We start from the raw sequence: 12582 nt of genomic DNA, 5'->3' as shown, positions 1-12582 counted from the left end.
ATGAGTGGCCGTTAGCTAGCTAACACAATGTAGTGTTTTACTGTGTGTCTTTTAGCTAGCTAAGGCAATGTAATGTCCTAGCATGAGTGCCTTAACTAGTTAATGCAAGACAAGGTAATGTTCTAGCTAGTTAATGGAAGGTAATTGTCTGTTGTGAGTGCCTGCAGCTGGTTAACGCAATGTAATGTTCTATCGTGAGTGCCTTTTAGTTAATGCAAGCTGATGTTCTACCGTGAGTGTTCGTTAGCTAGATAATGCAATTTAATGTTCTACCATCAGTGCCTTTTAGCTAGTTAATGCAAGATAAGGTTCTATCATGAGTGCCTTTTAGACAGCTAATGCAAGACAAGGTTCTGTCACGAGTGGCCGTTAGCTAGCTAACACAATGTAATGTAATGCAATGCAATGCAAGCTAATGCAAGATAAGGTTCTATCGTAAGTGCCTTTTAGCTAGTTAATGCAAGACAAGGTCCTATCCTGAGTGCCTTTTAGCTAGTTAATGCAAGACAAGGTTCTATCATGAGTGCCTTTTAGCTAGCTAATTCAATGTAATGTTCTACCATGAGTGCCTTAGCTAGTTAATGGTAATGTTCTAGCTAGTTAATGGAAGGTAATTGTCTGTTGTGAGTGCCTGCAGCTGGTTAATGTAATGTAACGTTCTATCGTGAGTGCCCGTTAGCTAGTTAACACAATGTAATGTTTTACTGTGTCAGCCAGCTAATTTAATAAGGTTTTCTGTTGTGTCTTTTAGCTACTTAGTGCAGAGTGTTGTTTTAATCGAGTGCCTGTAACCTAGCTAATGCAATGAAATGTTCTGCTCTCAGTGCCTGTTAGCTAGCTGGCTAATGTTCAGCGTTTGGCAGGTAATAATTAGTCATTAAGCGGTTTGACTTTTCAGTTATTTTCAGTTTTTTCTCTTTGTTTAACTTGAATTCAAGTGCATTGTGACTACAGTAGCGGCGCTCCTATTTCAGCAGGCATTTTCAGTGTTTTTTGCGCTCCTGCCCGAATCAGGTATATGCTGCCTGCCATTACTCACAGTTCAGTTAAACTCTCGGAAGGCCATTTGGATATAATTAGACTGTTTCCTTTTGTCCTTTAGAGGCAGTTTGATGTGTTTACTAATAGCCCAGAGTTGCCTTTAAAAGCTGATGTGAGGCTGGGTAGCTCAAAGCATAATGCTGACTGTAATTGAGTGAATTTTCCAGGAATGAACAAGGGAAATGGGTCTGAGAGAGAAAGTCCCCGCACTCCCAAACCTGCTTCTGATTCAGCTTTATCCTCAGGCACGGTGATCCTCCACAGTTCCCCCCATGTTAGTCAGCGCTTAGTCTTTTAACAAGGCCATTTGGATCTCATTTCCATATTTTGTCTGTTGGGTGCAGGTTTACGCATTTGTGTTCGCCGGACTTGGTACGACTGTGCCCAGCGGAGAGAATGGAAAGGAAACAAATGTTTGGAAAGCTGTTTGAAATGTCCAGTTTTAGTCAAACGCAAGCGATGATTGAATGTGCTTCAGTTTGTTTAGAGGACTGTGAGTGAGTGTATAGAGCTTAAATGGCCTGAAATTTTGATACAAACCTGAACACAGACAGAAATTTCTGTCTGAGCCAATCCTGACCTGAACCACATCATCAAGGTTTGAGTCCGAACCCGACCTGTGTCTGACAAAATATTGTTCCCAGCCCTGAACCCTGACCTGATCCACGTTATCTAGTTTTGAGCCTGAAACTGAGCCAGGTCCGACAAAGTTCTGTCCAAACCTGAATTGGGCCGAATCACCCACATTGCAGACCTTATACTTCTAATGACAGCACAGATTAAAATGCAGTGTGAAGCAACATTCATAGCCATCACTTCTCAAATAAACATTCCAAGAATGTCCAGTTGTCACTGAAAATGAGGTTGAGGTTAAATTTTTGGAAACGTTCCTAACTTTCTAGCATTCTGGAAACACGAGAAAACGTTTTTAGGAAATGAACCCAGAGCAAACATATTTGCAAATGAGTTTGAGGTAACGTTAAATGTTGGGTAGTGTTAAGTTAGGTAATGTTAAATTGTCATTGCAAATGACGTTGAGGTAACATTCTCAGGAATGTTCTTTTTAATATTCTTGCATTCTGGAAAACTGAGAAAAGTGGACATTTACAATATTCTCAGAACGTTATAACTGTCCAGATGTCACTGCAAATGATGTCGAGGTAATGTTAAATGTTATGATAGGTAATGTTAGGTTAGGTAGCGTTAAATTGTCATTATAAAACGGATAGTTCCGGTCCTAAAATCTGATTGGATGAGCTGCATTCAAAGACGTTGTAAAATCCACTGTATACTCATGACCGCCTCAGAGCAACCGAACTCTGTATCACTGCGCCACGGCATGAGAAACCCTCGCGCTGTTAATGGAATAATCTTTGGCTGTAATGCTGCTCGCAGGAACCACAGAGTGTACTGATGAATTAAGAATCCGTTTTGTGCTTAACCTGAGGGGCTGAAAACTGAAGTATTTACGGTATAATTCATGTAAAACGGCAGTATAACAATCCCAAATGACTATTTTTTAGCTGTATTTTGCTCTGTTGGGCTGCAGAATCCAGTATTTAAATTCCTGTGTAGTGCACTATGTAGGGAGCAGGGAGCCTTTTGAGATTTAGCCCCAGCGCGAGAAGAGGGCGCCGCTGGATTGGTGCTAAATAAGACTCCCAGTGGTAATTTGGTGACCGAATAGTACTTGTAAAGTGAAGGTTTTTGCGTTAAACAGTGCTGATATCATATGTTCATTCTTATAAGACAAAAAGTTAAAAAATCCATGAAATGACTGCAACAAACAGCAGTGGGCGACTAAACGTTCTCCTCATTCAGCGGTACATGGTTGCTTGGCAACAATACCGTACTCTAAAGGAGCTACGTTTCTTGGTGGAATACTTGTTTGTGTCTTTTATTATTAATAATAACTTTATAACTGTATTATAATAATAACAATATATGACAACTGAAAAATTGTGTGTTTTATCAGCTTTTGTGTTGGCTGCCGTTTTGCAAAAGCAATAAGCCACTTGTGGCCGTGCATTACTGTGATTTTGTCACAGGTAAGGGAGTTTTAAGATCTAAGAACACCTTTCCCATGATAAAATCGCAGTAACTCAAAGCCTCTCGAGGCTATTGCTGCATTTACACTGTTCCGGCGTGTCAGCAGACATGAACGCACTCCCCCTCTTCAAAGACGTTCCCTGTGTCATATATTTTAAAATGTTGGGGTTTAAAATTGTTTGGAGCTTTTCCTCCACCAGAACATTTGAATACAGAGCGAATGTTTTAGACATTGCATTGTGAACACTTATCACGCAAACACCAGCTATCTTCTGATTGGATAGATGCATTGCGTTGGCCGGATTAATCTGCATAAAGTTCAGCTCGGCTCAACTTTTTGCAGCACCACATGCCCCAGACTCTTCACGCCGGATCCATCATGCACTATGCCTGGCGGAACCGACGCTTTCCATTGAAAACGAATGGGATACGTTGCGGTGCCTCGACGCGTGGAGCAGTGTAAATGCAGCCTGTAACACTCTCAGGAACGTTCTTTGTAACTTTCTAGCATTCTGGAATTTGAGAAATGTGGACACTTACAATGTTCTCAGAACGTTCCGAATGTTCCAAACGTCCCTAGAAGTTAAACTGTCATTACAAACGAGGTTGAGGTAACATTCTTTGGAACATTCTCTCCTAGAACATTCCAAATGTTCCAGTTGTTTCTGTGTGTTAAACTATCATCACAAGTGAGGTTAACTTTCAGGGGGATGTTCTTCCAACTTAAGTAATTCCGAATAAACGCTCGTACATCGTTAAACTGTTCTTGTAAATGAAGTTGAAGCAAGAATGAAGTGCTTCTAGAATGAAGTGTTTTTAGAACATTGAATTAATTTTGCTTTAAGAGTTTTTGTTCCTAACATTCAGGGAATTTTTGTGTTGTTTTAGCCAAAGTTCTGGGAATGTTCTCTGTTAACTGGCTATGTAGTGTTTTTTTTTCTTACAGGCCTGGAGAAATGGAGTGTGGCTGTAAACCACAGCACTTTGTGTGACACACACACACACACACACACACACACACACACACACACACAGGTGTTGCCAGTGCTCCACATTTAGAAAGGCATGCCTCTTACACAGTGATTCATGTTATGAGCAAGACGTGAAACCTTCTCACTCACTCATCACTTTGTTAGAATTGACATCATCTCCTCACATAGAGTATAGTATCTCTCTCTCTCTGTCACTCTTTCCCCTCTCGCTCTCTCTCCCTCTCCTCTCTCTCTCTCTCTCTCTCCCTCTCTCTCTCTCTCTCTCTCTATATATATATATATATATATATATATATGTTACTTTCTCTCTTTCCTATTTCTCCTCCCCCTTTGTCTATCTCTCCTCCCTCTCTTTCCCCTCTCTCTCTCTCTCACTCTCTCTCTCTTCCCCCCTCTCTCCCTCCCTCTCTTGTGTTTTTTCTCTCACTCTCTCTCTCATTCTCTCACTCTATCACTCATTCTCTTTCTCTTTTCTCTCTCTCTCTTTCTCATTCTCTCACTCTGTCTATCACTCTTTCTCTTTTCTCTCTCTCTCGCTCTGTCTTTTACTCTGTCACTCTTTTTCTTCTCTCTCTCTCTCTCTCCTCTCTCTCCCCCTCCCTCTCTCTCCCTCTCTCTTTCTTTGTCTCATTCTCTCTCCTCTCTCCCCCTCTTCTCTCTCTCTCTGTCTCTCTGTCCGCTCTCTCTCTCATTCTAGCACTCTTTCTCTTTCCTCTGTCTCTCCTCCCTCTCTCTCTCATTCTTTCTTCTCTCTCTCTGCTCTGAGGTGTTTTATGGCTCATTACACTGTCAGAGGTTTGATTGACAGCTGGGGTGGGTGTGTCATGAGGAGCTGGGCTGCAGATGTTGAAGCAGCTGGAACAGTGTGTGTGTCCGTGCCCCTGCAGCGCTGGTGTGTGTCTCTCATCAGGAACACATTAGCGTGGTGTTAGATAGGAGGGGTGTGTGTGCGAGTGTGTCATTCCAACACAAGTCCTCACACTCCGAACAGCGCAACAGGAACAGCAGAGGATAACGTCAGCCTGAACCCAGTGGCCTCACTCAAGTGTGGGTGTATGTGTGTTGGTTAGTGTTGCATCCAGGGTTTGAATTAAGGTTCCTGAAGCTCCCATAAGAGAAAAGGACCAAACTGAACTTGGGGTCCAGTGATAAAATGTGATTTTTTTGACAAAACGAATGCCCTTACATGAAGCGATCGTCTACTTTCCTACTCTTTCATCATGTTCAACAATAAGGCCAATTTATAGTCTAGGCGACAGGTGTCACTCGACAAATAATACTGTAGTCGACAGATGTCGCAGCGCTGTAGGCTTTCATAGTCCTGCGCCAGCGACACAACATCAGAATAGAACATCATCTGTAGTTTCTATGAAAACTTGTATATGACGATGCAGCTAATTAAACAGTAGTAAAACCACACAGAACAGTCTGAAAACAGCTGCTACAGTCAAACTGCATTAACAGTAGGATTTTAAGCCCAGGGTCGCTAAGGCAACCAGAAACACTACTTTTCCGCACTTGTTGCATTTCACTCGTGAGCTCTTTCTCTGTCAGGCAGGGTTGCCAGATTCTTGGTTTTCCCAAAAATGCCGGTTAGTCTGAAAATGCAGTGTGGGGAGAAATTACACTGTCACGGGGGGCGTTTTCTGCTTGGACTGCTTCTTAAAGTAATTGCAGTCTCTGAAAAATGTTTGAAAATGAAAACAAATAATCATAAAATCTGTATTGATCCTAGTTCTGAATAGTTGGCAACCTGTTCTGTTTCTGAAAGCAGAGGAGCAGCGAGACGTTAAACACAGCCTGCACCATCCAGAGCATAGAACTTCGAGTTTCTGTCCAATCAGAGTGTGCGACAGCGTCTGTGTCCCTCTCAGATTTTTTGATGTACGAGACAAGATCTGCGACACCCTAGCAGACACAAATTTTGTCTCTTTTACATACATTTTTGTCGAGCAACGTTTGTCACCTGGACTATAAATTGGCCTTTACACTCCCCCTAGATAAACTGTAAAGTTGCCCAGCCTAAATTCATAACAAAAGTTTATTGTCAAGTTTACAGTGAAGATGCCAAAACCTGAGAAAAAGGTTGACTATCAGACCTGCTTGCTAGGTCTTCTTGTCAGCTTCTGAAGGCCACTTCGTGCTGGGCCACTGCACACCAGTCGCTTAGCAGAGACAGTACAAAGAATAAACATAGAATATGTTTGAACTGTAGTGAACAGAAGAGCAGGATGCACAACACATCCAACTTTGAGGTGGAAGGGCTACAACAGCAGAGGACTGCATCAGGTTCCACTTCTGTCAGCCAAGAACGGAAAGCTGATGCTGCAGTGGGCTCAGACTCACCAGAACTGGTCTGATGAATCTCTGTTTCTGCTGAGGCACACAGATGGAAGGGTCAGAATTTAGTGCCACTAGCATGAACCCATGGCCTGCCTTGTGTCAACAGTCCAGGCTGGTGGAGGTGGTGTAATGGGAATGTTTTTTTGGCACATTTTGAGCCTTTGAGTGTTGTTGCTGACCATTTGCAGCCCTTCATGGCCACTATCTATGATAATGATGTCACAAAGCAAAAGTCGTCTCAGACTGGTTTCCTGTGCATGACAGTGAGTTCTGTGTTCGGTGGCCTTCCCAGGTACTGGATCTGAATCCAATAGAACACCTTTGGGATGTGGTAGAACGGGAGGTTCTCAGCATAGCAAAGTGCACTTGAAAAATCTGCAGGAATTACATGGTGAAATCATCCCAACATGGACCAGAAACAGCAAAATTACTGTGAAGGTCAAGTGTGAACAGAATCCGATACATTACCAAGAAAAAATAGTGATGTCTTTACGACAGCTAGGAAAGTAAAATGTTTAACTTTTCAGGTTTTGTGAGTAAAATATCCATTTTGTACACAATTCTAATGCCATACTACTCAAAAAAGCAGCAAAATCTGCCCCTTTCATGGTTCAAGGATGACCAGCTAAGGCAAATTTCAAGTGTAAGCCACAGTAAAATACAGCCAGCCTGTTGATGTATCTGTTGTGGAAGGACACATTTTTTAGACAGGCTGTTTAGAGAGTCCAGAGCTCACGTTTAGCTTCCACTAGCTGCTGATTCTGACCTGAGCTGACAGCATGTTCCAGAAGGGAACAGCCCTGTGAATATTCACACAAAGAGTGCACAAACTGTTCTCTCTATTAAATTCCTCATTGGGACAGTCTATCAGATGCTTTCAGATGAGCCTGATCCCTTAATAGGTTCAGTAGACACGTGTAACCACTGCTGCCGTCTGTGTTCTCTCTTCCAGACATCAATGAGTGCCAGCTGCAGGGAGTTTGTCCTAATGGGAACTGCATCAACACTGTGGGCAGCTACAGGTGCTTGTGTAAGCCTGGCTTTATACCGGACGCCACACTGACCACCTGCTACCGTGAGTTCTCTTCTCTTCTCTTCTCTTCTCTTCTCTTCTCTTCTCTTCTCTTCTCTTCATATTCCTTCTCTTCTCTTCTCCACATTCATTCTCTTCTTTTCATTCTTTCTCTTCTCTTCTCTTCTCTTCTCTTCTCACATTCCTTCTCTTTACATCTCTTCTGTTCTCTTCTTCCATCTTCACATTCCTTCTCTTCTCTTCACTTCTCTTCACTTCTCTTCTCACATTCCCTCTCTTTACATCTCTTCTGTTCTCTTCTTCCATCTTCACATTCCTTCTCTTCTCTTCTCTTCTCTTCTCTTCTCTTCTCTTCTCTTCTCTTCTCTTCTCACATTCCTTCTCTTTACATCTCTTCTGTTCTCTTCTTCCATCTTCACATTCCTTCTCTTCTCTTCACTTCTCTTCTCTTCTCTTCTCTTCTCTTCTCACATTCCTTCTCTTTACATCTCTTCTGTTCTCTTCTTCCATCTTCACATTCCTTCTCTTCTCTTCTCTTCTCTTCTCTTCTCACATTCCTTCTCTTTACATCTCTTCTGTTCTCTTCTTCCATCTTCACATTCCTTTTCTTCTCTTCACTTCTCTTCTCTTCACTTCTCTTCTCTTCTCTTCTCTTCTCACATTCCTTCTCTTTACATCTCTTCTGTTCTCTTCTTCCATCTTCACATTCCTTCTCTTCACTTCTCTTCTCTTCTCTTCTCTTCTCTTCTCTTCTCTCTACCTTTCTCCTTCCCTGTCTGTTTTCAGTCTGCTGGTCAGATCTGTTTGTACACTCACTGTTGTCCTTGTGAAACGTCCATGCTTGCAAACATATGACTGTCCTGATAAATAAATCATTACTACACTGTTAGAGAGCTCATATATACACATACCTGCCATGTACATGTGTACAGTAAGTTTCGTAGCGAGAGCATCTCTCTCCTTCTCTCTCTTCATCATGTTTGAGAGTGTTGAAGAAACTGTGATATTGAGCTGATGCTTTGGAGCTGGAAGAGCCTTCAAATGCTAACAGATGATTGTGGTGCAGCAGTGTGAATCATCTGAGTACAGGAATCTTCTGTGTGAGAATCAAATCCTGTATCACAGAGCAGTCACAGAGACGCCCGCTCCCCGCACCAACACTCATTCGCACGGCAGTAACCTGAGTACGCTCTCTGTGTCTCTCTGATGAATATTAAACGCAGCAGATGTTATATCGCCGCTGAAGAGTGTTTTGGAAGTGCCAGATGACAGTTTTGGAACGGGCTGTCGTGACCTTTTGTTCTGACGAGGATGAAAAGAAACATTCTCTCTTCTTTCTCCTCAGCTTTTTCTGGGCCTGTATGTCTGGAGATGCAGCGTGTAGGGATGGCTTTTTTAACACCTGTCCAGCGAAACACAACCGAGTCAACTTCAAGCGACAGTTATTTGAAAAAGCCAATTTGCACAGTTTTTCTTTACTCTGTTTATCTAAGATTTGTTTGGTGTCTAAAGTTTGCTACTTTTACCCTTTGCCCTTACCTTTACAAAGGTATGGACAAATTTCAGGCAAGTAAACACAGATAAAGCAACATACAAACAGTGCAAGCCACGCTAATGTTCTCGCTCTCGCTGTCTAGTGAAGTAGTTTGCTTTGTTTCCGAGGCAACAGACATAAAGGAACAGCTGGTCTCTTGGGGTTTTTAGCTATGTAAGTATGTCACACGGTGTCAGCAACTCTATTTGAGATTACTTAACTTACTTAACAACATGCTTTGAGGCAGTTGTGCCCCTTTCACAGATGATCTTTTACTTTAAAGAAATGGCTGGTCTTTTAGGGTTAGCCTTAACCTAACATGGACACCAGACCAATTGCCATCCTTCCTCTAGTATTGCTTCAGAAGCTGCCTGACTCAGTCAGCTGCATCAGATGACACTGGGCCTTGTGCGCAAAACGAGCTGAGGAGCAGCTGGTACTGATAACGGGAATGACTGTAATATTTTCCAAATTCCAGCAGTGTCTGACAGTCAGAAGCATGACTATATGGGACGCGCATATGAGAAAAATGAGCTGAGGAATTCTATGAAGCTAATGTTGCCTTCTTATTTAAAATTCCCATTCCACCTTAAATGATGCAGCATCATTTGAAGTGGAATGAAACTGACCTGAAATGGCCCACCATCACCTAAACCATCAAATTAAACCTGACAGGATAGTGCCTTTTACCATGTAGTGACAAAATAACCATAATTCGAGAATGGATAAATGAAATTTAATGTAATAGATCAATCAGCTGCCCAAAATTAAGTTTAAATTCTGTAAACCTGTACAGGCGCCAGAATGTAACTGCTGATCCACTTAAGGTGGAATGGAAAAGTCGAACAAAACATCTGCAGAATATGAAGGCAAATTCAGCCTTGTAGAAATCAATAAATGAAACAACATTTAGCACCGCACTCTTGGAAAGCAAGTTATTTTAATAATAATATCTCAGATTCACTTCACTAAAAAGTGAAGGGACATACCAGAATCATGTCACCTACAACCTATAAAAACGTTTACTTAAGCCTCTAAAACGTTTTCAGTTGAAGATATTTTTCTATTCTGCGATATACGTACCGAAAGCACCAGAAATTTTAATTATACTTCAATATAAATTTTGTCCATACCACCCACTTCTACTTGGAGGACAAAAAACCTCAAGGGCACTTGAAAGAATGGATTTGGGACAGACTTGTGCATCGCACAGGCTGTACATGTGCCATAAACAGTGAAATTACGTTATCGATCATACTGTTTTTTTAAATGAACTAATTTAGCTTAGCCACAGTAGCTCAATATACATTACATAGATTACAGGCCGACTGCACCTCAGTGACAAAGTTGATTAATAAACACATTTTTCACAATATTCGAATTCACATCTTGTCTACCGTGTTGATCAGACCACTGTAATCAAACCCATCCACTCTGTTGCCTGCATCTCAAAGAATTTTGAGTAAGAGGCGCTACTGAGTCCATATTACACCTTTAATGAGCCTGAAATTTTGGTCCGAACTCAAACACAGCCCACAAACTTTTTTGTCCAAGCCCAAATTGACATATGGCATCGTGTTTTGAGTCTGACACTGACCTGATCTTAAAACGCTGTTTCTGCACATACAACATATGGTAACACTTTCTATGAATGTCACGTTTGTAAGCATCTATAAACACATTCATAACATGTTATAATGCATTCATAAGGCATTATAAACATGGTTATAAATATTTATTAAAATGAATAACACAGAATTACACTTTATCGCCATGTTTATTATACATTATGATTTGTTAATATAATGCATTATAAGTGTTAATAACATGTTATACTGTCAGTGCCAAAGAAGTCAGCCCCAGCTTGGAGAGTGCAAAGACAAATACGAAGTTTATTTACAGGATTTCCAATATTTTATTTCCCAGCGCTGGAGCTGTTAGAGCTTCATCTTCAGGGCTTCAGTCCTGAATATTCAGATGCTCCCAACAGGCTGTCCAGCCTAGAATTACTGCTACAATGTGCTTTTCTTAACCAGCGCTCTCACTTTAAATGTTACATTACATCGCAGCAAACCAAGTACCCATCAGCCCCTCTCCGAACCCCCTATGACATCACAACCAAGTCAAGTCAAGTCAAATTTATTTATATAGCGCCTTTTACAACAGATGTTGTCACAAAGCAGCTTTACAGAGAATCCGGGTCCCCCAGTGAGCAAGCCTTGGCGACAGTGGCAAGGAAAAACTCCCTCAACAGGAGGAAGAAACCTCGAGAGGAACCCATCCTCCTCTGGTCGACACCGGATAACAGGACAGACACAAAACAGTATAAGTACAAGTCACTGTGGAGTGAAGGCCTGGAGAGGGAGAGGCGAGATAGCAAAGTGTTGTCATTGTAATTTGTTCCCTCACTGGTTCTAACATCAAGCGCTAGAACCCTTCACACTGTGCAACACCACTACACTACTGTACAGTAAGGCTAATTTCTGCTAGCATTCTATTGCATATGCAGTGTTAAGTTAGTGCCAAGCTAACGGTGGTGTACATTGACTTTCCCACACTGGGTAAAACACTGATGCAGCCCTAGTTTAAACTCTGACATTTGAAGCCTGTAATGTGCTTTACTGTGAATGTTTTAGTGTTTCAGTAAATCCTTCAGAACATACTTCAACTTGAAGCCTCACTCTGAACACTGGAGGAGGCTTTAGTACAGTACGCTTCACTTTACTTAGAACTTACGAGCTCTTATAATTTGTTATGAACAGTACTTATAATGCATTATGTTAACAATTCATAATGCATAATAAACATGGCTGTAACGTGTAATGCATTTTTATAAACATTTATAGCCATGTTTATGATGCCTTATGAATGCATTATAACATGTTATACTGTGTTTATAGATGCTTACAAAGGTAACATTCATAGAAAGTGTTACCCAACATACTACATAGAACATACTGACCACAATATTTTTGGCCAAACAAATTAAACATCCATTCAGCTGGACTAAACTCTACTTTCTTGAACCAATGCCCTGTTTATGTCCTGTTTTCTTATGAGTGCAGGCCTCATGAACCTCAGTGCTGGGTGGGTGATTCCAGCATGCCAGATTAAAAAACGATTTAAGGTAATGAAAGTAGTGAGAGGAAAAAATTGCAGGTAGAAATGCAGGGTCAAATCTGTTCTGAGTGGGAGGCGAGCTGCGAGAGATGCTGTCACGCTTGTGTCGGGTTTGGTCAGGTTCGGACAAACATTTCAAGCTCTAGTCCACATCGATGTGGCCCTTACCAAAGGCTGCAGTAAGGGTAAATAGAAGGAGTGCACTACTGAACACCGAAATGAGAAATGAGACACATGGCCTTGTGGAAATCACCACGAGGGCTCGTGTGAACAGAAGCACATTACCGTGAATGTTGAAGTATGTACTCCTATTGTTTCACAGACGAGTTTTCAGTTTTTATGAGTGAAACATGTCACGGTAGTGTATTTTATACATGATTCTAGTGGCATACCTCTCCAGAGAAGCTAAACAAACTGCTGCTCTGCATAAGCTGCTGCTACTGCCTCACAATGACGAGGCATGGCTGATG

The 12582-nt window shown here is 41.6% G+C and overlaps 1 protein-coding gene across 3 annotated transcripts in view; it reads left to right on the top strand.

Moving 5' to 3' along the window:
• The window catches only part of ltbp1 (latent transforming growth factor beta binding protein 1), a 229208-nt gene that overhangs the window by 126165 nt on the left and 90461 nt on the right, over nt 1-12582 (top strand). For all 3 annotated transcript variants that reach the window (XM_036592702.1, XM_036592701.1, XM_036592703.1), the window contains one exon: nt 7378-7500. In XM_036592702.1, coding sequence (XP_036448595.1) covers nt 7378-7500 — 123 coding nt within the window. The remainder of the gene's footprint in view (nt 1-7377; nt 7501-12582) is intronic.

Source organism: Colossoma macropomum, unplaced genomic scaffold (genome assembly GCF_904425465.1).
Source record: "Colossoma macropomum unplaced genomic scaffold, Colossoma_macropomum, whole genome shotgun sequence".
Lineage (NCBI taxonomy): Eukaryota > Metazoa > Chordata > Actinopteri > Characiformes > Serrasalmidae > Colossoma > Colossoma macropomum.
The sequence above is the reverse complement of the archived record's forward strand: the minus strand, read 5'-3'. Positions and strand labels throughout refer to the sequence as shown.